Source organism: Apium graveolens, chromosome 5, assembly GCF_009905375.1.
Source record: "Apium graveolens cultivar Ventura chromosome 5, ASM990537v1, whole genome shotgun sequence".
NCBI lineage: Eukaryota > Viridiplantae > Streptophyta > Magnoliopsida > Apiales > Apiaceae > Apium > Apium graveolens.
In genome coordinates, this window is record NC_133651.1 from 2,197,252 (window position 1) to 2,223,698 (window position 26,447).

The following is a 26,447-nucleotide window of genomic DNA, read 5'->3' on the forward strand; positions in this document are numbered from 1 at the left end:
GAACTTAAACCGATGGTGCACATGGTAAACTAACAGCAATGCCGTGTTGTTGTAACATGTTGTATAGATTTTGAAACCAGAGACCTGAAGTATGAGTCGCGACATCAGTTATAATGTAAGTTTTTTTAACATTGCCATTATTTTGCTTGAATTCATTACTTTGATAATTATATATAGTTGTTTCAATTTACATATTTTCTGATCACAATTTACAATCACATAAACAACTGCATGTTTGAAATTTTGATAAATAAAGTTTGTGCTAAACTAATTATTTACTTTGTATTGAAGAAAGTTATTTAATTTCTGAAAAAGAAATTCAATCATAATTACTAATTCATAAACTATTAAAACATGTTTTGTTTTATTTCTAATAAAAACAGCTAATTGATAAACTTTTATTAGTACTAATAATAGATATTATTCTATTAAACTTTTGATAGAAAAGTTTCAATGTAGTTGTATATGTATCTGAATTTACCTTAGCTTTCATCATATGTAGCTTTCTTCATATGTAGTTGAATTGCCCATGAACAATGTATTTTAGAATTGTTTTTCTAATGGAATATTAAACGTTGAATTGATTAGATCATGTGTGAAGAAAATACTATTATTTCTATAATTTTTTCAACATAATAATTATCTTTAGGGCACATAATTATGATGACTATTGCGATCTAAACCCCACAACTTTTTGGAATAGACAAATCTCCTCAACTCTTCTATTCTTCTTTTTAGATAACTAAAACTCTTCAACTATTTGGAGCAGACACATCTATTGAATTCTTTTCTTTATATACTACAAACAATCATTTAATAATATCTCATATAATCAAATTAAACCCATAAACAGTTAACTTTTGTTTTATACATTTAGGTAGAATGGAACATGTTGAGCGTGTATGGCAATTTCCTCCTAATGGTTGGGTGAAGATCAATGTCCATAGTGAGTATGTCCAGAATGCTCCTGAAGGCGATAATAGAAATGGTATTGGTGTTGTTGTAAGAGATGCAGGAGGTCATCTTCTCAGACTAACTTATGGCGCAATTCCAGGACTCACAAATTTGAATAGTGCATTATGGGCTATTTTATTAGGTATGCGTCGTGCATTCCAGGATTCTTAAGAACGGGTTATCATTGAAACCGACAATATACAAGCATACCGAGAATGCAAATATTACAAAGAATAAGGGATTACACCACATTCCAGACAGACTTTTAGACTTATTCTTTCAAGGCTTAGTGATAAGAACATCCGTTATGAACTTAATTTGGTTCATCCTAATAGGAATGCAGTTGCACGTCGTTTGGCAACACTTGGAAGACATGAATCTCATGACCTTCGAACATTTGATAGGCCTGTTGCAGATATACAGAATTTTCTAAACATGGATTTAGGTATTGGGCCAGAGCAAGCAAGATTTCAGGACTTTGAAGTTAATGATCCCGAACCACCAATTGATGGTCAGGTTGTGCAAGTTCGAAATTCTTTCAATGTATGTGAATGTGATATATGTCTATCATGTAAGGAAGACATATTTGTATATAGAATAAACTGCATTTTTAATTGTTGTTCAATGTATATATATGTTTTTAAACATCTACAGTAAACACAACATGACAGTAATCCAGCATTAACAATCAATCATAGTTGTAATTATTGCATAAAAACGTTTATTACTATCCTCCAAGTAGAGGAAGTAGAATACATCATCACAGCATATCGACTACAACATAATTTATATATTTCGAGCATAATCATCTAATAATATGCGAAGCTTTCCACTTTCTTCACTCAACATATCAGCACGAGCATTCAAAGTATTAAGATGTTCTTTCCATCCATCACCAAACTTTTAAAATGCATTTACCATTTCTTCTGTGTTCTGTTTGAATTTGTTCTCATGACCATGTAGAGATGTGGACGTATCACCTAGGAATCTGCGTGAATCCACTGTATAAGAATGTGGAATTTCAGTACTACTTTGTGATGATTCTCCACGTTTTTTCCTTGATCCATTTTTCAGAGTACTCTCTATTTCGCTGTGAAAGATCGAAACTGAGTCCATTAAATTTGTAATATAAAGCAATATAAATCATAAAAACAGATAAACATTTGAATATTACTTGAATTGTTCTTCAAGGCCAATAGAACGAGCAAACAATTCAGATTGCCTATTTTTCATTGTCGCATACATCTCTGAGTAGAAAATCTTTGTTTCTTCCATGTCATTATTGAATTCTGCGCACGCTATAGCCAAATTTTGCAACTCTTGCTCCGCGACATTCTTTATGCCTGACCATCTCTTCCTCTTCTCACTTCTTGAAGCCATTTTGTAATCTGTAATATACATCAAAATTCTAAAAACACCCAAAGGTATATATACATATGAGTATTGCTGGTAGTTTTTGGCAGTTATTTTCTGATAAATTTAACAGTTACCATGATCTGTAACAATCAAATGGTAGTTAACAATTTGAATTTTTTTTCCTGTTTTCAACTGTCATGTTACTCTTAATTTTTGATGTGTCCTTAAGGAATGTGCTGATTAGGTCCTCATTTTGAGAAGATACTTTTAAAAAGGTTTACATAAAACCATTTTACATGTGTTGGTGCATACTGTGCATATTCACATACTCATTCTTTTCCTCATGTTTGGAGATCGTCACTTCTACTGTAAGAGGAAGAGAATCAGGATCATTACATTATTTTGGATTAATCATGCATCAGCCTATGAGTGCAACGTTCTGATATCCCTGAAGTCTATCCGCACTTAAGTTCTGATATAAGTTCTGACGCACTTAAGTTCTGATATAAGTTCTGATATCTCTTGAGATCGAATTTCAAGAGATTATGATTTTCAAAAAAAAAAGTTTGTACGTTACAATATCAAATCATTACAAACATACAGAGGTTTATGAGAGCAAACCAAATTTATAGATAAGTATGAAAATGAAAAAGGTAGAGTTTACCATGTGTGTATTAGTCATCAACTTGAAAATATGTAAAAACTATATATTAGTATGCTATTAGCAATAAAACGGCACTCCCGTTTTAATATTAAGGATTTTGGTTCAAGGTTTCATCACCAGTGATGTGGATCTCTCCACAAAGAAAGAAAAGAAGAAGAAGAAAAGGGATAAGAGAAGAAGAGGATATTTCAAAAGAACACGATCAATCCAGAAACGTGAACTTTGAATCTCAAATTGCTTAGATCAATCCAGAAACTAAGTAATTCGAATCTAACCTTCAAAACAATCCAGTAATTGAAGTTTAGAGGGAAGAAAAACTACTCATAGTTTATCTCAAAACAAAAGTTTTATATCATCCATTGTCTCTCTTAAAAGATTACATGAGATGGGTATTTATAGGCTTAGACAATAACCCAAACCCAATAGGATTCCGAGAGAAATTCAATATCAGCTTGAATTAGCCAATATCTGAATCCTTCCAGGAAACAAATTTAAAAACCAAATTCGAATAGAAAAAAGACAAAAACCAAATCCAAATAGGAAAATAAAATCCTAAGTGCTTAAAACAAGAAAAACCCTTTCAAGTGAAAGGTAAAAACTTGCAAGCAAAATTCAAATTAATTATTATATAATAATCAGCTACTTGTCCAACTTCATGCATCGCTCCTTTATTCCTTGTTGTCCAAGTAAGCTGCATAACCCATGTTTGCGTCTTCTCCAATTGAACACCACCACGAGCACACATAACCAAATCCAAATTAATATATTCATTCCTTGATCCTCATCATTCTCATCTCCTTTGAAGAAAACTCGCCCTCGATTTCTAAAGTATTTAAGAATAAGCACACAACGAGGTGATTTCTCGTAGAACTTGAAAGCTTTGAATTGCAATTCCATGACCAGTATCTTAGGAAGTAAACTAGAAAAAATAAGATAGTTTGTTGAGATAGGTGCATTCAACAAGTTCTCTACCCCTAGAAAATCAATGTGTTCCACGATGATGATGTTGTTTTTTTTGTACACAACCTCTTTAGTTTGGAACATATCCTCGAGTACCTTTTTCTCTTCAACCATGTCACGACACACAAGTTTAAGAGATGTATCTATTTGATTTTCTTCAACAACCAAGAATTTATCATCAAGTGACTGTCTTTCTTCATGCTTCTCTACCATAGCTTCTTTTGTAACTGGTTCATCTTTTTCATCCAAACTTGATGTAGTCGCCACATGTAACACATGGTAATCAGCAACAAGATCCGCGACATTCTCCACACTGACAAAGTCTTCTTCTTTAGTTTCTTCTGAAAGAGTAAACTCGTGAAGGGATGACTTCAATTTCTCGTCTTGTTGAAAAGATTAAAATTCCAAAGCAAGATTGCATACATCATTAAACGAGATATATGGACTTGATTTAACCTTTCGATAAATAGGCAAATTCAATCCACGAATAAATCTTCCAATTTTTATTGTTTCCGTCTCCTCCAAGTCACAAATTAGACGCAATCTATAAAACTCAGAAGTATACTCAGAAACACTCATAATACCTTGAGAGAGGGATGTTATCTTCATTATACATTCGAATTTATAATGCAAAGGAATATATTTTGCACGAAGTTTCTTCTTCAGAGATGTCCAAGTCATAATCTTTTCTTTTCCAGATCTAACTCTTTTTGTGTTTAGATTATCAAACCACAAGCATGCTTTCTTTGTAAGTTTAAGCGCTGCAATCTTGAATATTCTCATCTCAGTCCAACCTGTATAAGCAGAAATCTTGTCGACTTGTGTAACCCATTCAATAAAATCATCTATGCTACCCAAACCTGTAAAATAACCAAGATCTATACCAGGATCATAGACTTCATCACTATCTTTCACCTTAATTAAAATTTTATCCCATGCATCAATCCTCGATTCCGTTGAATTAACAAGCTTTTGAGTACGTTTATCAATCTCATCCAATTTTCCAAGTAATTTTCTAAGCAATTCATCCGTAGCCATAAGAAAAATCTGAAAAAAAAAATTGGTGAACAGCGCCCGTGAACAGTGCAGATGAATAGTGCCCGTGAACAGTAACCCGTGAACAGTGCCAATGAACAGTAATTTTGTGAACAGTTACCCCCCGTGAACAGTACTCGTGAACAGTACTCACGAACAATTTTTTTTTTTTTTTTTGAAACCTAGATTTCCCAACAATTAAGAAATTGGAGAAAAAACCTGGCTCTGATACCAAATTGATGTGGATCTCTCCACAAAGAAAGAAAAGAAGAAGAAGAAAAGGGATAAGAGAAGAAGAAGATATTTCAAAAGAACACGATCAATCCAGAAACGTGAACTTTGAATCTCAAATTGCTTAGATCAATCCAGAAACTAAGTAATTCGAATCTAACCTTCAAAACAATCCAGTAATTGAAGTTTAGAGGGAAGAAAAACTACTCATAGTTTATCTCAAAACAAAACTTTTATATCATCCATTGTCTCTCTTAAAAGATTACATGAGAAGGGTATTTATAGGCTTAGACAATAACCCAAACCCAATAGGATTCCGAGAGAAATTCAATATCAGCTTGAATTAGCCAATATCTGAATCCTTCGAGGAAACAAATTTAAAAACCAAATCCGAATAGAAAAAAAGACAAAAACCAAATCCAAATAGGAAAATAAAATCCTAAGTGCTTAAAACAAGAAAAACCCTTTCAAGTGAAAGGTAAAAACTTGCAAGCAAAATTCAAATTAATTATTATATAATAATCAGCTACTTGTCCAACTTCATGCATCGCTCCTTTATTCCTTGTTGTCCAAGTAAGCTGCATAACCCATGTTTGCATCTTCTCCAATTGAACACCACCACGAGCACACATAACCAAATCCAAATTAACATATTCATTCCTTGATCCTCATCAACCAGCCTCAAAACTTAAGTTGCATATGAAAATAAAAAATTGCAATATAATTCAATATAATTTAAAGCATTAGCACATGGAACACGTTCAAATCGATATAAAGAGTACTCCAACAACATCACAATAACAAAATTCAATCTCCAAACTACATTGATATTGTTAAGTAGCAGGTTCAAATTCTAAGAAATATATGGAGGATAATTACTAATTGGGAGGATTGACTTCAATGTTAAAAGTTGGAACAACACTGTCTTGCTGTAATGTGAAGCACAAATTGTCATCCTCCTTTAAGTCAAGATCTTTGACAAATTTGCTCCATCCACGCGAAAATTTGGCAACTGTCCCGTTTAGCACTATTTTTATGTCCCAAACTCCTTGGCCAGTTCTGAACTTCACCATGTCTCCGCTTTTCCACATTTGATCTCGGAATCTTATAGTTCTAGGAATGTGCTGCACAATAGTTGAATATGTTAGCATAATTTGATAAGTCTGTTCCTGAACATAATACAACAAGGTATTCAAAATAGTTATATTATACTCTTATATATTATTATTTACCGCTCCATGACATTTAGAGTTCAAGAGACTTCCAGCCAATAATTTAGAAAACTGGAGATTCATTCCAACTTGCGCATCATGTGGATTGTTGTTTTCCATCAACTGCATATTATGTATTCCAGCATTGTCCAGTGCAAGGTTATCATATCCTTCCACCTCCATCTCAGTTGACAGATCCATAATTTCAACATTTTGTTCTAAGTACGGATATAAGACAATGTTAATTTCAAGACCACTGCTTATGTAAAAGGACCCTGCAAAGTAAATAAGGAAACAAAACATATGGCTTACCAATTCTAGGAGGTGAATCTGTAACATTATCTTTAAAAAGAAAAAAATTGGCACTAGGCTTTCTCCTCCGATTACTTTCTGATGTGGAACGTGTAATTTCTGTTCCTTCACACATAAAAATCCTTCCACAAAACTCAACATTCCCACCGAAACTGAATAATATCATATCATTCTCCACCAGACCAAAATACTTAATCAGTTGTTTTAGCCCATAAAGTATTCTTAATTTAGCATCGTATCTCACATCCCACAGAATCTCATTGATTATAATATGTTCAACACCAAGGAGATGTTTTTCAGTCTCCTGGCCTAAAAACCTCGGGATTGTCTGTTACAATGTTAAAACATAAAATAATTATTGATAATTTACTAATAACATACAAGAATATGGGTAAAAAATAATAGGTTACTCACAATATATCCAAGCTTCAAAGGACCCTCGAAAAAAATCTTATAAAATAATCTTCTTCCATTTCTATCCCCTGTTCGTTAATTATCAAATTTAAATTTATTACTAAATATATTTGAATCTTCCATATATTAAAAGACTGATCTTTCAAATAAAGTGTTACACCCTCATAGCAAAATCAAAAGAATTGTGAGATACCTTCTTTTTTCTCAGCTTCCACTTCTTTCTCATTAAAAATAAAAAGTAGAACAATCTCTGGTAGCTCATGAGCCATATTCATAGCTATTACATCACCTGCACAGATATCCAACTCCTTCAGAACTCCAGACCATCCTTTCCCAAACCAACACTTTTCTCAAACCCAATGGATGAGTACATCCCATTTTCTGCAGCCATGCTTCAGACAGATCTTGGACATTCCTTTCCATCGCTTATACAAATTTTCCAAATGAGTAGGCAGTTCCTGTTCAATTGAGCACATTGAATATTAGATTTAAGATAAGTAAACCAAATGTTTATAGATATGAGGTAAATAATAAATTTATAGATAGAGAGAGTTGTTACCATATTATCCAAGTCCTCCATACTTGAGTATTGTCTGATCGCCATCAAGGATTGTTCACAATCAAGTCTTACAGCATTGTAGTGAATACAAGCAAGGTACTTCTCAGTAACATCATGATTACGATAATATATAAACTCATCCATAATCCAATTGTTATAGTTCTATTTGTTGAAGAAAAATATTGGTTCAACTGATGGATGTGTAATCGAAACAGCCATATGGTTGAAACACTGGATAGTAAAGTTGCCATACCCATAATAATAAAAAACAACAACATAATACATCTTTAAATCATAAAATCTCATAAATTTTTGAAGGCCGCAGATTTTTTTTCGATACTTATCATATTCCGCATTCCAAACAATTGTCTTGCACTTTAGGTGTAATTGGGAATGAAGTTTACTCTTGAATTTATCAATAAAACTAGACGAAACCCTCTGCAATTTTCGATTGATAATGCAGTGTGGTACAATATAAATTGTGTTTCTTAATAACGTTCAAATACAATCAGATAAAAACTTACAAATGTTTCATCCTCATCTTTCTCCACATTTGCAGAAACAAAACTGCCTAACGGTTTTCGTCCTCTACCTACATTTAACATTTATCAATCATGTATACCTAAGTTTTTAAATAAGCATCCAACAAGTAATTAAAAATATTATCTGACATATTTACCCATATCCCAGTCAACATTCCATGAGTCGTGCTTTCTTTTAAGTTCCTGAACATTGAAACTTAAAACTCAATCCAAAACAGTTCATGAAGAAATTTTCAAAAATTCGTGAATAATCTACTTTTGGAAATCTTATCAATCTGCTATACGGAAGTATAGGCATCCAGCGGTGAACTAATTATATCAATTTGAATTCAAATCATTGTCTATATGACTCCGAACTAAAACATGCAATCAACATCAATACGAACCCCCGACGATACTCTATCTCGCACGCGAACTAGTGACGAACACAATACAAACTAAAATCGGCTAAGTAAAGTTCAGTATTTGTTACTCTTATACATACAAATGGAGAATTACATATACAAATCTCATTAAACAAACTATTAGCCATGAACTTTACAACCAATTGATAAACAAATAAAACATGGATAGATGGGGATACTAACCTCCATAAATTGTTCATAATCTTCTGATTGAGAGAGTTGGTTTCCATGATTTGAAGTAGTAGCCATCGATTCTCCCTCGACAGAGCTCTCTGTTCTATGTTTTGTTTGCAGTTAACGGTATTTCACCTAAATCCAACACTTTATGAACGATATGTTGGGTATGAATGACCTAATCTTTAAAATTTTAAATTCTTTTAAATTAAATATTACAATATACATACTATTGGAATTGTGTAAAGATTATTAAGTTAAATTTTACGTTTTATCATTAAAATCATATCAGAACAAAATATATTTTAATTTTAATCCTTATATGCTTATAAATTAATAATTATCACATTTTATAAATTTATAATTATCACGTTCTATGTTTTGTTTGCCGTTAACAGTATTGTGCCTAAATTCAACACTTTGTTAAAGATATGTTGGGTATGAATTACCTAATCTTAAAATATAAATCTAAATTCTTTTAAATAAAATATTACAATATACATGCTATTGAAACTTTGTAAACATTATTAAATTAAATCTTACGTTTAATCATTAAAATAATATAAGAACAAATTATATTTTAATTTGAATCTTTATATGAGTATAAATTAATAATTATCACATTTTATAAATTAATCAACACAAATTAAAAAATACATGTTGAAATTATTTTATTTTATTATTAATTAAATAAATTATTCTTAAATCATTTCCTTATTAAAATTGTAATATACCTTAAAATTAATCTAAATCATATGAAAAAACGTGAAACATGCGCTGATTTTATTACAAACAAAAATTAAAATTAGTTAATCATTTTTTAAAACAAAAAATATGACAACACGACATATATGTTTCTAACACACGTGAAAGAGTATATCCGCGTACATTTTTTTCATTAACTGAAAAGTTACGTAAATATTTTTCTCTATATTATTTAATAAAAAAATTAAATATATTTAAAACGCGTAGCGCGGGAAAAAATCTCTAGTTTGTAAAAAAGTGAAAGAAAAAAGCTATAAAATGGAAGAGTATATGTTTGATTTTTGTGTATACGTATATTTGTGTTAACCACACTCATTAGCCGTCGAATACATCCTACAAATTTCCGACCTCCATTAATCTCTGTCCATATTATTCTATCTGCAACCCATTCGTCCCAATTACAAAATTTAGCCATTAAAGATGATTTTTAGGTGAAAAAAACTAGAGATATTCAATTTTGTAAGACTGAGTTCTGAACCGGAAAATAACTCAGTTATATATACAATATACACACAATATAACTGTTAAGAATGTGTAATTACCCATTGTCCTTGTAACCGTTAAGTTATCCTATGTATATGTGGAGTCCCAAAACTGTAATAGCATCTCCAATCATGTAGAACCCTTAGCTAAGAATCATTAATACACGGTATTAATTAAAAGTATAGAGATTATGTAAAAAAAATCCATTTCCAATGGAACATTTCTCTTGTCTATAAATATAGCCAATCTCTTGATGTTGGCTATATTTGTTGAACCACTACAAATCTGTAAGAAATCTGTAAAAAAAATTCTAATCATTTATTACCATATTGAAGTAATATATTATATTTATGACAACATAAAATTTTAATAACATACTATTTTTAAAATATAGCTAACCAATATAGCCAATACCATCGAAGTAAAATGTCTTACAGATTCAACAACATTTACATATTATCTTACAGGTTCCGGTTTAGCCAACTAATTATAACAAATACCATTAGAGATACTCTAAAAAAATTATGCAATTAGCCCTGCATTTATCTAATTCTTTTATTTCGGCCATCAAAGTGCAAATGTAAAATAATTCGTTGAACAAAAGTGCAATTTTGTGATTAAAATATATAAAAAAAAAAATTAAAGACAATCGCCTTATTTGTGTAAGTACACAAAAAGGTCAGAGATTTACCAGCCAAACTAAAAGTCACCTGCAAAAACACATCCATCTTGTTCAAACTTCTCAGCTACTAATTTTAGTTAAAGCCCCCAAGACGGCGCCACACACACTCTTTCTCATCGATCCAATTGCTTTTAGAGAGAGAATCTAAATCCGATTTTCTCTCTCCTCCTCTCTCTAGCTAGCTCACCATTGACCCAGAGATCTAGTACTCTCTCAGTACTTTTTTCTTTTATTTTTTTATCAATCAGCTTCATACATTACTCATTGCAACAAACACGATGATGGGTCATGTTTATTTCACAAAATAATCCGACCCATCATCGAAAGATTCAATTTTGATCACATCTGTAAGTTTTTCTTGATTTTTTTGAATACATAGATACAAAGATTGTAAGTATTGTTCAAGAAAATGGATAATAATTATTCAAGAATCTCTAGTTCTTTTGTTGAGGCACAATTACATGATGTTGATGTTGATTCTAGAGCTAGAGAGTCTAAAGATGTGGTTTTTACCAAATTGATGTCTTCTGATCAAGAATTAGGTCATTTAAAGTCAAAGTCTTTGAATGTAGATGATGATATTGATGATGATCTTGATTTTGATAATATACCCTTTGTTGCTAGTGGTAATATAAGTTCCGGGTCGGGTTTATATAGTGCTGTTTTTAATCTTACAACTACTGTTGTTGGTGCTGGCATTATGGCTTTACCTGCTACTATGAAAGTTTTGGGCTTGTTTGTAGGTCTTGTTTTTATAATTTTGATGGGGGTTTTGTCGGAGATTAGTATTGAGTTTCTTGTTCGTTTTACGGTTCATTATAAAGCGACTTCTTATGGTGAGGTTGTTGAGTATGCATTGGGTAAGAGGGGTAGGATTTTGTCTGAGATTTTTATTATTCTTAACAATGCGGGTATGTTGATAGTTTATTTGATCATTATGGGTGATGTGATGTCGGGTTCACTTCATCATCTTGGGATTTTTGATCAATGGTTGGGGCATGGGGTGTGGGATCATAGGAAGATGCTGATTTTGGTTGTGATGGTGCTTTTTCTTGCACCACTTTGTTCTTTGGATAAGATAGATTCTTTAAGCTTGACTTCAGCTGCTTCTGTAGCTCTGGCAGTTGTATTTGTTCTTGTTGCTTTTGTTGTTGCTTTTATAAAGCTTGTTGAGGGAAAGATTGATGCTCCGAGGTTTACCCCTGACTTTGGCTCCACAAAGGCAATCTTGGATTTGCTTGTGGTAATACCGATTATGTCAAATGCATATGTATGCCACTTTAATGTGCAGCCTATTTATAATGAATTGGAAGGACGGTCACCTGAAAAGATGAACCGGGTGGGAAGGATAACAACCGCTCTTTGTGTTTTTGTTTATGCTTCGACTGCCATGGCAGGTTATTTACTCTTTGGGGAAGATACAGAGTCAGATGTGCTGACTAACTTTGATAAGGACCTAGGGATTCGTTTCAGCACTGCTTTAAATTATATAGTTCGTGTTGGTTACATTCTTCATTTGCTTCTTGTTTTTCCTGTGATTCATTTTTCCCTGCGTCAAACAGTGGATAATTTATTATTTAAGGGATCACCTCCACTAACTGAAAGTAGGAAGAGATGCCTGACCTTAACTGGGGTACTGTTGTCGGTCATTTATTTTGGTTCCACAATGATTCCAAGTATCTGGACGGCTTTTAAATTTACAGGGGCAACCACAGCTGTTTCATTGGGTTATACATTCCCAGCTCTTATTGCGTTGAGGTTAGGTAAGCAGGGTGCTGGCTTGAGCCTCAGTGAGAAGCTTTTGTCTTGGGTAATGCTGATATTGGCTATCCTGGTCAGCATTTTCGGAGTGTTTGGAAATGTATATAGCATCAAGAGCAAATCTGAATAATATCAACGAGCTTCAGATTGAGGGTTTCTCTTTTGGTAAATGTAATTTGATGATAAGGATTTCTAGACAATATGTTGCTTTCCAGCTTACTCGTACTATACACAGATACGTAATTGCAGGTAAGGTTAAGATTAGTGTTAGAACTGCAACATAAAACCATTTCTACAGGCTTATCCATTTTAGGCCTCATAGTTTATTCACTGTCGACATGTTATAGAACAAGCGTGGTACTCCTTTCTTCAGAGGTTGAATTTGAAGAAAACTTTATAGAGGCAAGAGCATCACATATGGAAGTTTGCAGGCAGGTTCACATATTAGTTGCTGATTAGTTTCTTTTCATCATTCTATTCAGCCCCATGCTTCTAGTATTTCCTTCTCTCCCCAATCACCACAATTTGGGAACCATGTAACAATATCATATAACAATTATACAACATTCATATCATGATCTTTTTATATTGTTTTTAACCCTGACATTTTTTTTTCTCATTTCTTTTCTTTGAATATATGTTTCTTACACACAAATATTTATACATTTTAATATTTCAAATTTCTTAGATTGAGTTACACTTACTTTATAGTGTCTGTCTACATGAATACGTTAAGCTGGTTGTATATTTGATATAAGACCTTAATATTTGAAGTTTCTAACCATTTTATCAACTTGAATTCCATTTTATAGCAGAAATGAAGATTTTATGTTGTCTTCTTTGAACTAGTAAATTAGAAGTGAAGGATGACTTTTTTAGTGCATTTTAACTTGTAGAATGTAGATGGTGTCTATTGCCAGCTTTTCCATTTGCAAGTCTCTTATGAATTGCATGTTTGTAAAGCAACATATGCAATGCGCGCAACTTTTAGAGGAAGGTATTGCATTATTTGTCGGTTTAAGGTTAATTTCTTTTAAAACTGGGGCAGATTTCTTCCTGGATTAGTTTTCGCACCCATGGAATTGTCATTGATCATCCTGCTAATAGATTTCAAAATATCTGTATGTAGCATACTTGCTTCTGTTTTAATACAGGCTCGCTGAAATGTAATTATGCCATATAGGTTTCTCGTGCAATAAACTTGTTGATGCACTTTCCTCTAAAATTAAGATTTGTCTGTTCCGTTTATTCCAGTATCCTTCTTGAGTCTTTATAGTAGATGTGCATGTTCTGTTTATTACAGTATCCTTCACGAGTCTTTATAGTAGATGTGCAAGCAGTTTTCTTAGCCAGCAATCATATCTCACATTAATCTTTGCACTGCTCACAATTCCATTAACAACTTTATCCCCCCCCCCCACCCTCTATGAGAAATTCTAGTTTCCTGTTGTAATAGTATTGATTTACATAATAACAAATTCCCAGACATTTCAATTCATCATCAGTATAGATTTTTGGGACACCGTCTGACTTGCACAGGTTTTGCTTCATAACATTATTTCCTCCCCATGTGAGATGTCTTGAACTTGTGACTGTCTTTGGAGATACACATGGATATCAATAATAGGTCAAAGTGCAATGCACTTGAAAGTTAAGTGAATTGTACTTGATGAATATATGTTTTATGCCTTCTGTTTTATGAGATATATGATGGGGGTTCATTTCTGTTAATTTTTGTATCATCCAAGGTCTGAATACATCTGTAGCTATGTGATTCTAGGCTTTACTTTAGAAGCAGGCGCCTTCTAGTTTGAATAGCTAAATGCGAAGAACTTGATGAAAGTTGAAAGTGGCGATGTTGGATTTCCATAATCTTGACATGGAAACCACAGTGACCACTAGAGTTGTAAAGCTTCTTAGAGATAGATTTACAGTTTAGATATCTTAGTTCAGCATCATCATGAAAGAAAAACCATTCAGTGAAAATGCTATAGCATGTTATGATGCTGTTCTTCTAAAGGGTCCCTTCATCACATTGCACACCTTAGAAGTGCAATGTGAGTAGGTTGAGCTGTTCAACTATAAATGAGTTACAATGTTTCCCTTGTTTCCAAGTAATTTGGATCTCACTTATCCTGATAGTTGGTAATTTGGAACTAACTTAAGCCACATTATTGGTAGATTGAAAATAGTAGATATAATTCATGTGTGGGGACTTTTTTGAACAATACTCCCTCAATCCCAATTTATGTGTTCAGTTTAATCTTTGCAGTTTAAGGTGCATTAACCGCATAGTTCTGTTGATTATTTTTCAAATTTTCTTTTTGTGAATAAAAAATTTAAGATTTGAATATTCACAAAAAAAATGAAAATAATCAACGGAACTATGCGGTCAATGCACCTTAAACTACGTGCAAAAGTCCAACTGAACAGATAAACTGGGACGGAGGGAGTAGTAGTTAAGCACCTTCTTCATACTTGAAGATAGGGCTGTAAAACGGATAATTCGGATACAGATCTGCCTATAACCGTATCTGGATCTGAAAATTCGTCTCCGAATCCGGAAATATTTAAAAAATAATATCCGAATCTGGATTCGACGGATACTATCCGGATACGGATAATATCCGAATCCGATTTTCAGTCAGTTTTTTTTATTTTATATTAAAAAATTTAAAAAAATTGGAAAAATTATAATACAAATTAAAAATTTATTTTTAAAAATTAAAATAAGAGATTAAGTGATTTAATCATATTTTAATTTTCAAAAAAAATAATTTTATTTTTCTTTTCAACATAATCATTATCAATATATCTGTATTTGTATCCGCAATCGTCGTATCCGAATAAAGATAATCTCCGCTTTGTTTCGGATACGGATAATATCCGCTTTATTTCGGATACGAATACGAATTTTTCGGACAAATATCAGATTTTTCGAATTTTTTTGACAGATTCGAAAGATTCTGAATTATTAAATGGCCTCCTCTTACTCATTCTGTCGGCAGGCAGGCACTAACATGTATGTATGGGGACTGGGATGCTCAGATATCCGATCTCGAGGAGGCATATTTAATAATACTACTACCTCATTCTGTTATTTGTACTACTATGAATGCAGAGCATATATATTGACAGCACCACATTCATATAGGATGTTTGATCATTGTATTATGATCGACAAACGGCTTGTTTAGTAACAAAGCCGACTAATTAGGTAGCCTAATCGCATTTAAGACTGCAGACAAGATACAAATCACAATCAAATACTAGTCTTCTTGTTATTCCATCCGTTCTCTAGTCAAGAAACACATTCAAATAGGAACGGAGGAAGTAGAATTTAATAGTATAGGCTACTTTTTAATCGTCGGTATGTTAGTTCCTACGACCTTCAGACAGGGGCCGAGAAAGTAGAATTTAATAGTCTAGCCTACTCTTCACTCATCAAAATGTTAATTCCCCCTCCCTGTAAGATTTCATCGCTTTGATCATTTTGTCATCAAGAACAGAGTGTAGTTTGTTCTACATCCGTAAGATTTCACTGCTTTGATCATTTTGTCATCAAGAACAGAGTCTAGTTTGTTCTGTATCCGCTCATCGGTTTCATTAAACATGTAGTTATCGCTTAAATCTTAAGTCTAGATTCATTGCTTAAATCTTAAGTCTAGATTCATTGCTTTGATCATTTTGTCATCAAGAACAGAGTGTAGTTTGTTCTACATCCGCTCATCGGTTTCATCAAACGCCTAGTTACCGCTTAAATCTTAGATCCTTAAGCCTAGAAATTGGTTCGAGTAGAATAGGTGTTGCTTGTAGACTAATCAAAGAACATTGCCACATTTTACCCTACTTTAGAGTAATAGTCAAATTGTTTTGCTTTCTACCTTCAAAGAAACAAAGTAATGGGGGTGGTCCATATATATGAATAACCTTGCCGACTTTATTTTCATGCCGTGATTGATGCCTCTCATATCTCCAAAGCAGTTCTTCTACTACTTTTCACTACTCACTTCTAACTTACACCAAGACTTTGATCACACCTTGGCCCTTTTTGTGATACTCAGCATCTGAGTACAAATTAGTTAGATTCAGGTCTCTAATTGAGTGGTTAAGTGTGCCTACTAATTGATTTATACACTGAAGACCCCATAACATTCTATCGTTTTCCTCCTAGTTTCCAACTACCATTCCATTATTGATCGGGAAGCTGGTCCACAACAATCGTTTGTTAGTAATCATCTGTCCAATATAATTTTCCGCGGAGAGCAAAAAACCCTGTAGGCGGTGTATTAAGCGTAGATAGATGACGTAATTCCTTCTTTCACGTTCTTTTTCAGTGTCAAACCTACTCGCAAAACATTATAGCGGATAAATGGTTGCAACAATCGTTTGTCAGGGACCGGACCCTACTGCTACTTAAAGCATTTTTAACCACTCTTGAATTTCTTTACAACCTTGGCCACATATTTTTATAAATATATAGGGAAAGATATTATAACTCTCTACATCTTTAACACACATAACTAGATTACTCATAGCATCATGGCATATGATCACCACAAAGAAATGGACTGGTACTCTTGGCTTTCGAAAACTACCCTTGAGCCAACCCTTGTTTATGAGTATGGCCTGTCTTTCACTCAGAATGAGCTCGAGGAAGACGATACAGTCTATTTCAACCATGAATTCCTGCAAAGCATGGGCATCTCCATAGCCAAACACAGGCTCGAGATCCTCAAGCTTGTCAAGAAAGAGAGAGGACCTAGCAGGCCACGCTCTGTGCTAAAGATTCTGAGTGCAATCAAGCAAACAAAGAAGTCTTTGGTTAAGTACATTCAAACGCTGGTTCATCGCGATGATTCAGCTATTGTTCTTGTCACTAGGCGCAGTTACAGCAGCGGATCAAGATGGAAAAGTGCTATGTTGAAGAGGCATAGCAAGCCAAAGGTGGCGCCTAAACAAGGAAGGTTATTGCTCACTAATGGAAGTCCTACTAGAGCCAATAGTTTCTCTAGCCCTATGGTTTATGATCTTCGTAGCGATGAGAAGATGGAAGACGAAGATGATGAAGATGAAGACGATGATGGTTACTATTACAGAACTGGCGTCGAAGAGATCAGGTGGGATACAATGTTTCAGAATTTGAAGCCTACTTAATTTGAACAACACATTTTATTATGTCCCTGTCTCAGATTTCAATGGTGAGAAGATGGTTTTAGTGTTCATCCACCAGAGTTTGTTTTTTGGATTATTAGATTTGGATGTTGCAGAGATGTTTTTCTTGTCGCATACTTTTAATTTTTTTACCTGTAAGCTTTAGAGTGGGTCATTCTGCAAACTCACCTGCACTGGCTGTGTTTTATTAGTAACTCACTAATGAGATCATCTCCCCTATCTTCCCTGAACTATATCAAACATACTCCGTATATCCCGCTCGTAACCGTGATTTATCTCATACTATGTGATTGTTACTAGTACAGATGTCTTTTCATATATCTGCACAAATATATATTGTTTTAGTCAGGAATTTAGTTAAAAATAGGGTTGTAATTCGAGTCGGGTGGCTCGCGAGCTCGTCCGGATCGAACTCGTTTAAATGGGTTCGACTCGGCTCGTTTAATTAAACGATACTCGGCTCGTTTAACTAAACGATACTCGGCTCGTTTAACTAAAAGAGCCAAGTTCGGGCAAAGGTTTTGGCTCGTTTAATTAATTGAGCCGGGTCGGCTCGACTCGTGAAATTAAACGAGCCGAGTTTGGGTAGGGTTAGGCTCGATTAAATGTAAAATTAAACGAGCCGGCTCTCCCCTCGTTAAAATTGACTCGTATAGCTAAATGAGCCGACTCGACTCGACTCGTGAAATTAAACGATCCGAGTTCGCGCATAGGTTTAGGCTTAATTAGTTAAACGAGCCGGCTCGACTCGATTAATCTCGGTTCGAATTACACCGACTCGAAATTCAGCTCGCTCGACCCGAATTACAGCCCTATTTAAAAATAAGCTAGATACTGAAAGCTGACCATCATTATTATATAATTCAGTCTTAATCTCTTTTGTAAATGACCACTTGTGAGAATGAATATTGGAACCCAGGCCAAAAAGCATGAATGTGAATGAATAGTAACTAAAGCATGCTTGCTGATTGACACCTTTTAGTGTTCTACACAGTTCAGCTTAATTGTCAAGATTTAGCACCTACTCTGTGAATCAAGAAACATACAATGATAATCACATGTTAACATGTAGTGACTTGCACTATAATCCTGTGAGAGAAACTTGATTAATTAGTCACCTATCTTGTTTACTTAGCTTCAAGAAAATCTAAGCCTTTTCAATTATTTTATACTAGTCTAGCTTCTAGCTCCTTGTCATGCTTTAGCTCAATTTTCTTAGTTAGCAGGCTCAAAATTTTCCATTGAATCAGTATCGAATTGTTGATCATTATGCTGTATACCAATACCCCATTAGTTGAAGAAAGGTATCCTGATGCTACAAAGGCTAGGAAAGCTCTTTGAGTTACATTAAAAGAGGGAGGGGTGACAATATTCGACACGATTCGAAACACAACTCAAATCTGACATGACTCACAATGTCAATGACTATATTTATAAGTACAAATCTTAGAAACGACTTACGAGAATTTTATTCATCTAAGCGCTAATCCTTCATATTTTTCAGATTTCTTTGAATTTTGGACCAAAACTAATACTTCCTCAGTCCCTTTTTAATTGTCATGTTTGACTTTGACCCAGTCAAATTGACCAAAATTTGACCGACATTTATTAATATTTTATAATTGAACAAAATAATAAAATTACATCACCCGGAAAGTAGATTTAATCTACGTTAATATATAATTTTTAGTTTTTTAAGTAATATAAGAGTAATGTTTAATTTTCGGTCAAATATTGGTCAATTTGACTTTTATAAAAGGAAATGTGTCAACTAAAAAGGGACAGAGGGAGTAATAAATTTACAAATAGGATGATATTCATAATTTACAGCTCTTTTCTTATTTTCTGAACAAAAAAATGGTGAAAATACAAAACTATCCTGAAAAAATCAATGCGAGGGTAATTTGGTCATAAGAGTAAACCAAGACAAAGACAAACTAGATATGTTTAGAATGTGGTACAAAATTCCAAATATTTAAGAGAAAATATGCGCTGGAAATGGGGCCTACTCAACGGCCCCATTATGTGTATACATGCTATTCAGACTTTCAGTCATGATGCCGTGAGGTCTATGTCATGTATGACAATGACCATAGTAAATTGCAATTTGCATTTTCTGTCCCCTAATAAAATACTCTGTTTTGTTTCGTGTTTCAGGTCCAAAACCGGACCGAACCGAATTCGACGCAGTCCATATTACAATTTCGGTCCGGTTTGATCTAGGAAAAAAATTGTACTCCCTCCGTCCCTTTTGATTGTTTACATTTTTTAAAGAGTGTCCGACACGCATTTTAAGGTGCATAAAAAATATAGTTCTGTAAAAAAAATTTCTGAATAAAAATTAAAACATTCAACTTTTATTCAGAAAAAGAAAATTGTAAAAATAAGTTACATAACTATACCTTTTATGCACCTTAAAATGCGTGTCAGACACTTGCTCAGAAATGTAAACAATTGAAAGAGACTGAGAAAATAATTTAATTTTTCGGTCTATTCGGTTTTGTTCGGTTTTGCCGGACCGAACCGAATGCTCTGCTCTAGTTTTTGCATAGTATAAAACTATAGATGGACCGGTGTCCAGTAACAGTAGCTTGCAACTTAGCTGCTTTTCCACAAAATTTGTGTGGGCTTACTAGGCAATTCAGGCCTCAGCCTGCTAAGGTATTTTGACATCCACATTTTAGAACAGGTCCATTTGGTTTTTATTTTAAATTTGGCATGTATACTTGTAGCCTTTAAACTTTGAGAAGTATTCGGTTTTAGGACGGTGGTTAATGACAAAAGATTGTTAGTGGCACATTATATTGCGGTATTATATTGCAGTATGTAAAATGACTTATAATGTTGCAGTATTATACAACAGTATTTCAGCAAAAACCGAAAATTATTGTATACGTACCGCGATATGGTATGGTGTAACAATAGGCTCGTTATACCGGAACTCTATAAAATGCTAGCTTAAGGAGCTTCAAAGCATATTTGGAGTAAAAAATATAATAAATTAGTTAAAAAAAGAGAGGAGGATATTGTTGGATATTAGTAAATTATTCAAGGAACAGAAACTCAGTTAGTTTGAGTACAAGGAGGTGTTGCAAAAACGAGTAGGTCTGGGTCGGAAATTTCTTCTTCTTTGAAGATTATGTCTGGATGGCCTAATGATCTGCAACAAGAATGCTTTCAGAAGCTGGTTCATCTTCGAAGTAGACGAAGAATTAGTTGAAATGTACGATGATAATGATGCACATGGCTCCACTGAACGCTTATTGTTGGCCGTGGATGATGATGATGATGTTGATTTTGCAGTCCAGGTGAATCTCCAACTCCTGTGACGGCTGCACCGGAACGAACCAGGATGTGTTGTCGGAGAGCACAGACATGTACGCCGCCCGGATGATGATGATGATGATGATGAGCTTGATTTGGAAGCCATGATTCATACGATGATCAAGTGTCCCTCTGCATGTACTTTTGAAGTTGAATATACTAGCACATTGTTGTTGGTGCAAGCACATGATCAGTTTCTGTGTGTTAAAAACCAGGTGCGACTGAATTCAAAGTAATTGTAAAACCAACACACAGAAAACAAGGTGCCATAGCTGATACAAAATCAAACCTTGAGCTACCTCTTAATCAGGTGCCCATGTATTTTTTGCTAATTGATAACACACACGCACACGTCAGGCGTCGAACTCCGATAACACACGCACACGTCAAGGTCAAACTCCCGATCTCCCGCAAAAGGGGTACAAGAGCTCAGCCACTGCATCAACACTTTGTTAGCATGTGCCCATGTTTTCAATTAAACCTGGTGCCCATGTATTTTTTGCTAATTGATAACACACACGCACACATAAGGGGTCGAATTCTAATAACACACGCACACGTCAAGGGTCAAACTCTGATCTCCCGCAAAGGGGTACAAGAGCTCAACCACTGCATCAACACTTTGTCGGCAGGTGCCCATGTTTTCCGTTAAACCTTGTGCTGCAACTTCAACCAGCACAACGTTTAATTTTAGTATTCAGTAACTAAATTTTATCATTTTCCGAAATTTTGTTTACAGGATTCATTTACTTTTTCATAATTTTTATGTTGCATAAGATACCTGCAAACAATCTAAAGGACTCGCAAGCTTTCAAAACCACACAACTTGTGCTTGACAGAATGCATTTACTACTGTATAAATATATCATGATGAACTATTAAAATGATCATGTTAATGCTAGAATACTGATTCAATGAATGGTCTATTCTTCTATACAAATAGTTCACTTAATTCCCCTCATAATATACAAAAGATCGATATATATGACCTTACTTAATCTAGGGCCGTCCTTTTTCTTCAAATGAATTTGGAGCTGAGGTATTTTTGATGAGTTTGGTATATTTCCGATGTCGCCTCTCTCTTGCATACAGTACCCAGAAAATTAAAGAAAGCATTACTGAACCTGAGGCCAATGCCAATCCAATGTAGACCCATCTGCTGTAAAGCCTCAAGTCCGGGCAATACTCGTCATGTATCCCCATGAAGGCATCTCGGACAAAGCTACAATCTAGTAAATCGGCTAGAAATGGACCATATTGATAGAGTCCATAACTCACGTTAGTAGCAGCAACCATTTGTTCATACATAGCAGGAGTCAAACGTCCCACTGTGGTGCAATTGCCTCCTGAAACTTGGCATATATAATTCTTCCAAACCTGCATTTACCAAAAATGAATCAATTAAAGATCGGCACTTAATGTTTGAATGTCAATATGATATATTCTCATTTTGCAGTGAAGGTTCTTAAAGAATTTACCTGTGCTGCATCGCTAAGCTGAACCTCACCAGCAACACATTTCCGGTCTGTTTTGTCAGAATTAAATGGACTACACAGGACAGGAACCAGAGGGCCAGATTGATTATACGAGAAAGGTAGACCAGATGGTATATCAATGTTCGAAAGATTGACAATTATCTGGTTCACCACTGCAACCAATTGAAAGGTGACATCCTTGCTTTCAGATAATATTTCTTGAGCAGTTGCAGGTTCAACGCATGGCAATATGTCATCTAAAGCTGTGTGAGCGGTAGGGTTCTGAACCCACTGGTCCATTGCAACACAGGTATCTCCGGTCGCACTGTAATATTTACAGAAAAGATACGTATTAGAAAGAATATGAACTCCTGATTCAAGCCTTCTCTACTTATGTAAGTCCTTTCCAACTTTCACAACCTTTTCCCTATCCCCCTCCCTCAAATTCAAATGCAGTAACAATCAATCTCCCATATCAAGACACCGTATGAGTTGTTTCAGTACATCTCACCAAGTCATACTCATACCATATAACGAATAACAAAAAATATCAAAATAACTTATACCTAGAATATAGCACAGTCCATGCTAGTAATCTATAAATCAAAATGTCCATAGTCACACTACTTAAAGCAGATCTCGGACACTATCAAAAAACACCTGTTTGTTAAGTTCCCTAATTTGATTTCATGTGCATCTAAGACTCTTAGACTCCACAGATTTAACTTGATTTCTTTTAAACGAGCACCTATGTCCCATTAGTAACACATAAACAGAGATAGCATTCCACTTTGATGGCAGATATCTTAATATCCACCCCTAGTGGCATGCTTTGCAAATTTCAACATCTCAACTCACGACTAGATGTCTGTAACATCTAGATCCTAGACATTCCAACAGATATACTTTACAATTAAGATAAAAGAATCACAATTAGTACTGAAAATAAAGAGATTAATCAAAGACATACTTGTGGAGAGCGATGAAAATGCCACATAAGATAAATGTGAGCGTCACAAGAACCCAGCCCAAAACCACCAGGCTGAAAAAGTTTACAAACAAAAATGCACTTTAGTAAGCTGCATCGTAAAATAACTAACAGAAACCTATTAAAGCTTTTTAGTCATGTTATCACTTACATATAGACAAGATACTGCATGCCAAATACAGAAAATACTGCACAAAGTAGCAAGAAATGTGAGAATATCACCATAATATAAATGGAAACATAAGAAAAAAAGATGAAGATATATGCTTACGGAAACCAAGAAATGCCACAAGAAGCATTACAGCAGAAATTATCACAAGAGCCAGACCCCTGCAGAGTTCAAGGTAATTAATAACAGATAAAAACCTTAATATCTTTGCGAAAATGGGGAAAACCTATAAATACATACACAACATCCAGAACATTTTGTATATCCTTTGAATTCTTTCTTGTCTCATGTTCAAGAGTTACAGCAGAAGAGTTGATCTTGGTCTCAACACTGTCAATGCTGTTCTGGATGCTTGGAGGTAGGACAAATTGATTTACTCTAATCCTTTTAGCTGCAGAAAGATAGTCTGATACATTCCTAAGATTATCAACAGTTGTGTCTGATTTATTAACTACAAAATTCACAGTGTCGGTTGTACTCATATGAAATTTTCCCTGTCCAGTGTACAAAACGACCGAGCCAGCACTAAAAAAAGAAGAAAAAGTATCAGACCGGATATCATGTTAATTCCAAATCGAAACAAGCTTTTTATATTTATTTGAAAGAGGGAGAATTACATGGCTGCAACGGTGAATATTGAGAGAAGGATTAGAGAAAGTGCATAAGCAGTTCGAGAATAGCCATAAGAACGTTTCTGGCAGCAGCAAAAGCATAGAGAGAGCAGCAATAAACACAAGCCAAATCCCACAAACCAAAGTGCAGCAATGAGGAATAGGGGAGCAGCAGTAAAAGCCACAGACTGTATTAACATAACATATCAAAGCTATCAATAGCAAAACAATGGACATAAAAATCTAGCAACCCAAATTTCAAAACATAAAATCAAAATAATTCTGGAATTCCAATGTGATCAAATACGAAATGATACTCTGAAGGGGAACAGAAATTACCAAGCACAGAAATTACAGGCTGCACCCTTTAATCGACCTGAACAAATATACGGATCCCCTCCACCCCCTTTTTCATTACTAATGGAATATCCTTCGCTATTTTACTAAAAATGGAACGAAATGATCTTGTTTTGTTTCTCGATTGAAAAGAGATGTCTAGAGCAATCGGAGAAGCACTTTGATAAACAGATTTTATCTTGAATAACTCAATTAAGGTATTAGTATTTGTTCTATTAAACAACAAAGATCGCATTTTTTTAACTTCGTTCAAATAAGAGTTGTACCCGTATAGAATTATTCTGTTTCTCAGTATGATCTCTAGCATCATCTCTATTCCCTTTATCAATTCTCCTATCCCGCCTAGGCCTATGAATTTCTCTATCAATTTACTACCAAAAAACCCGAGGATCACGTACTAGTTCACAGCCTAAAAGTACAAAAAACACCACACATGATGCTCATAGACTGCATTACACAAAACCAGAGAGACTAATAACATTACAGGCAAACACAAAGTTATGTACTAATGATCAAATAAGCTGTAAATCTACATACTAATCAAAACTGGCATTATACGAGGAAAGATCAAAGTGAAACTTACATAAATGTAATGATTATTACTAATGTTCCATCCAAGTTTGTAATACTTGAAACCATCAGAAGGGTCTTTTCTGTAAGTTCTGTCCTGAGCTAGTATCAAAGAAGAGTTGCTAACATCAGTAACATCCTCAGCCACACTCCTTCTACTTGTCCATGAAACCAAATCATATTCACTGTCATAAACCACCCCTGTAAGAAACAAAACCATTTATCCAATGTTAACAGAAGAAACAAACAGTTAAGGTTCAACACAACATTGTTTTTTACTCACAATGCAGACATGAAATAAAAATATTATTACCTGAAGTGGATTGTAGAGAAGAAGAAGCTTGTTGAGAGAATGAAAACAGGGCTGAAAACACAAAGAATGCTAGAGCAAGTTTGCAGAACATGTTGAGAGATGTTGGGTTTGTTAATTATGTTCGGTTTTTATGTTGGTAATAAAAAAAAAAGAAAGACGGGTGAGAAGAAGAATCGTTTACGCGGTCATGGGCAGGCTGTTGATGTGTTGAGTAAGTATAAAATTGTATATTTATAGGGTGTGATTTAATTAAGCGTGTTTGTGTATGTAATAGCCGTATAGGGGCAGTTAGTCGTGGGAGTGAATACTTTGTTTTGACATTACGTGCACCTCTCCCTAATCTCTCTCTCCCTCTCTCTCTCTCCCTCTCTCTCTCTGTCTCTCTCCCTCTCTCTCTCCTCTCTCTGTCTCTCCCCCTCTCTCTCTCTGTCTCTCCCCCCCTCTCAGAGCCTCTCTGTCTCTCTCCCCTCTCTTTCTCTCGGTCTCTCTCTCTCGGTCTCTCTCTCCCCTCTCTCTCTCTGTCTCTCTGTGTTATTTAATTCATGTAACGGCCTCTTTATTATTCTTTTCTATGGATCCAAAAATAAGGCCAACTGTAGGAGCAACATGTGTGTTGCTAAACAAAAATTGAAATATTTTAACGAAGTCAAAGAATCATGGATATTGTAATTACTCCCTCTGTTTTTTTTATTTGTCGATTTGACTTTTGCACACATTGAAATGTGTTCAAAAGTCAAAGCGACAAAATAAAAAAAAAACAGAGAGAGTAATTACAATATCCATGAGTAGACAACTTATATTTTAATTCACAAAAAAAAAATTAAAATCATATTTCTAACTAGCCGGTCAAACCACATTGAAATACGTGCAAAAGTTAAAGCGACAAAAAACAAAGGGAGTAATTGATTAAATTAAATAGTAGTCTAATAATATGGAAAACGCTAGAGATCCTGAATAT

The 26,447-nt window shown here is 34.4% G+C and overlaps 3 protein-coding genes across 3 annotated transcripts; 2 read left to right on the plus strand and 1 right to left on the minus strand.

Annotated features, from left to right (window-relative positions):
• Window positions 1-10,731: 10,731 nt before the first annotated feature.
• On the plus strand, window positions 10,732-13,113 carry LOC141661930 (amino acid transporter AVT6E-like). The gene has a single exon (XM_074468958.1). The coding sequence runs from the start codon at window positions 11,156-11,158 to the stop codon at window positions 12,635-12,637; it is 1,482 nt and encodes a 493-aa protein (XP_074325059.1). The 5' UTR covers window positions 10,732-11,155; the 3' UTR covers window positions 12,638-13,113.
• Window positions 13,114-16,974: 3,861 nt separating this feature from the next.
• LOC141661931 (uncharacterized) lies at window positions 16,975-17,947 on the plus strand. The gene has a single exon (XM_074468959.1). The coding sequence runs from the start codon at window positions 17,050-17,052 to the stop codon at window positions 17,662-17,664; it is 615 nt and encodes a 204-aa protein (XP_074325060.1). The 5' UTR covers window positions 16,975-17,049; the 3' UTR covers window positions 17,665-17,947.
• A 3,943-nt stretch (window positions 17,948-21,890) lies between these two features.
• Window positions 21,891-25,732, minus strand: LOC141723479 (uncharacterized). Its single transcript, XM_074525297.1, has 9 exons — window positions 25,490-25,732; window positions 25,190-25,377; window positions 24,256-24,437; window positions 23,879-24,163; window positions 23,741-23,799; window positions 23,621-23,657; window positions 23,452-23,523; window positions 22,485-22,806; window positions 21,891-22,383 (listed from the first exon to the last, which is right to left on the minus strand). The coding sequence occupies exons 1-9, from the start codon at window positions 25,578-25,580 to the stop codon at window positions 22,006-22,008; spliced, it is 1,614 nt and encodes a 537-aa protein (XP_074381398.1). The 5' UTR covers window positions 25,581-25,732; the 3' UTR covers window positions 21,891-22,005.
• Between the last annotated feature and the right edge of the window lie 715 nt (window positions 25,733-26,447).

What these genes read in the sequence shown, in the direction of transcription:
- LOC141661930 (XM_074468958.1), top strand. Translation starts at nt 11,156, where the DNA reads ATGGATAATAATTATTCAAGAATCTCTAGTTCTTTTGTTGAGGCACAA.
- LOC141661931 (XM_074468959.1), top strand. Translation starts at nt 17,050, where the DNA reads ATGGCATATGATCACCACAAAGAAATGGACTGGTACTCTTGGCTTTCG.
- LOC141723479 (XM_074525297.1), bottom strand. Translation starts at nt 25,580, where the DNA reads ATGTTCTGCAAACTTGCTCTAGCATTCTTTGTGTTTTCAGCCCTGTTT. An exon ending in ATATTCACCGTTGCAGCCAT is followed by an intron (nt 24,164 to 24,255) that starts GTAATTCTCCCT and finishes TTCTTTTTTTAG; the next exon opens with TGCTGGCTCGGTCGTTTTGT. An exon ending in TGTGGCATTTCTTGGTTTCC is followed by an intron (nt 23,658 to 23,740) that starts GTAAGCATATAT and finishes TACTTTGTGCAG; the next exon opens with TATTTTCTGTATTTGGCATG.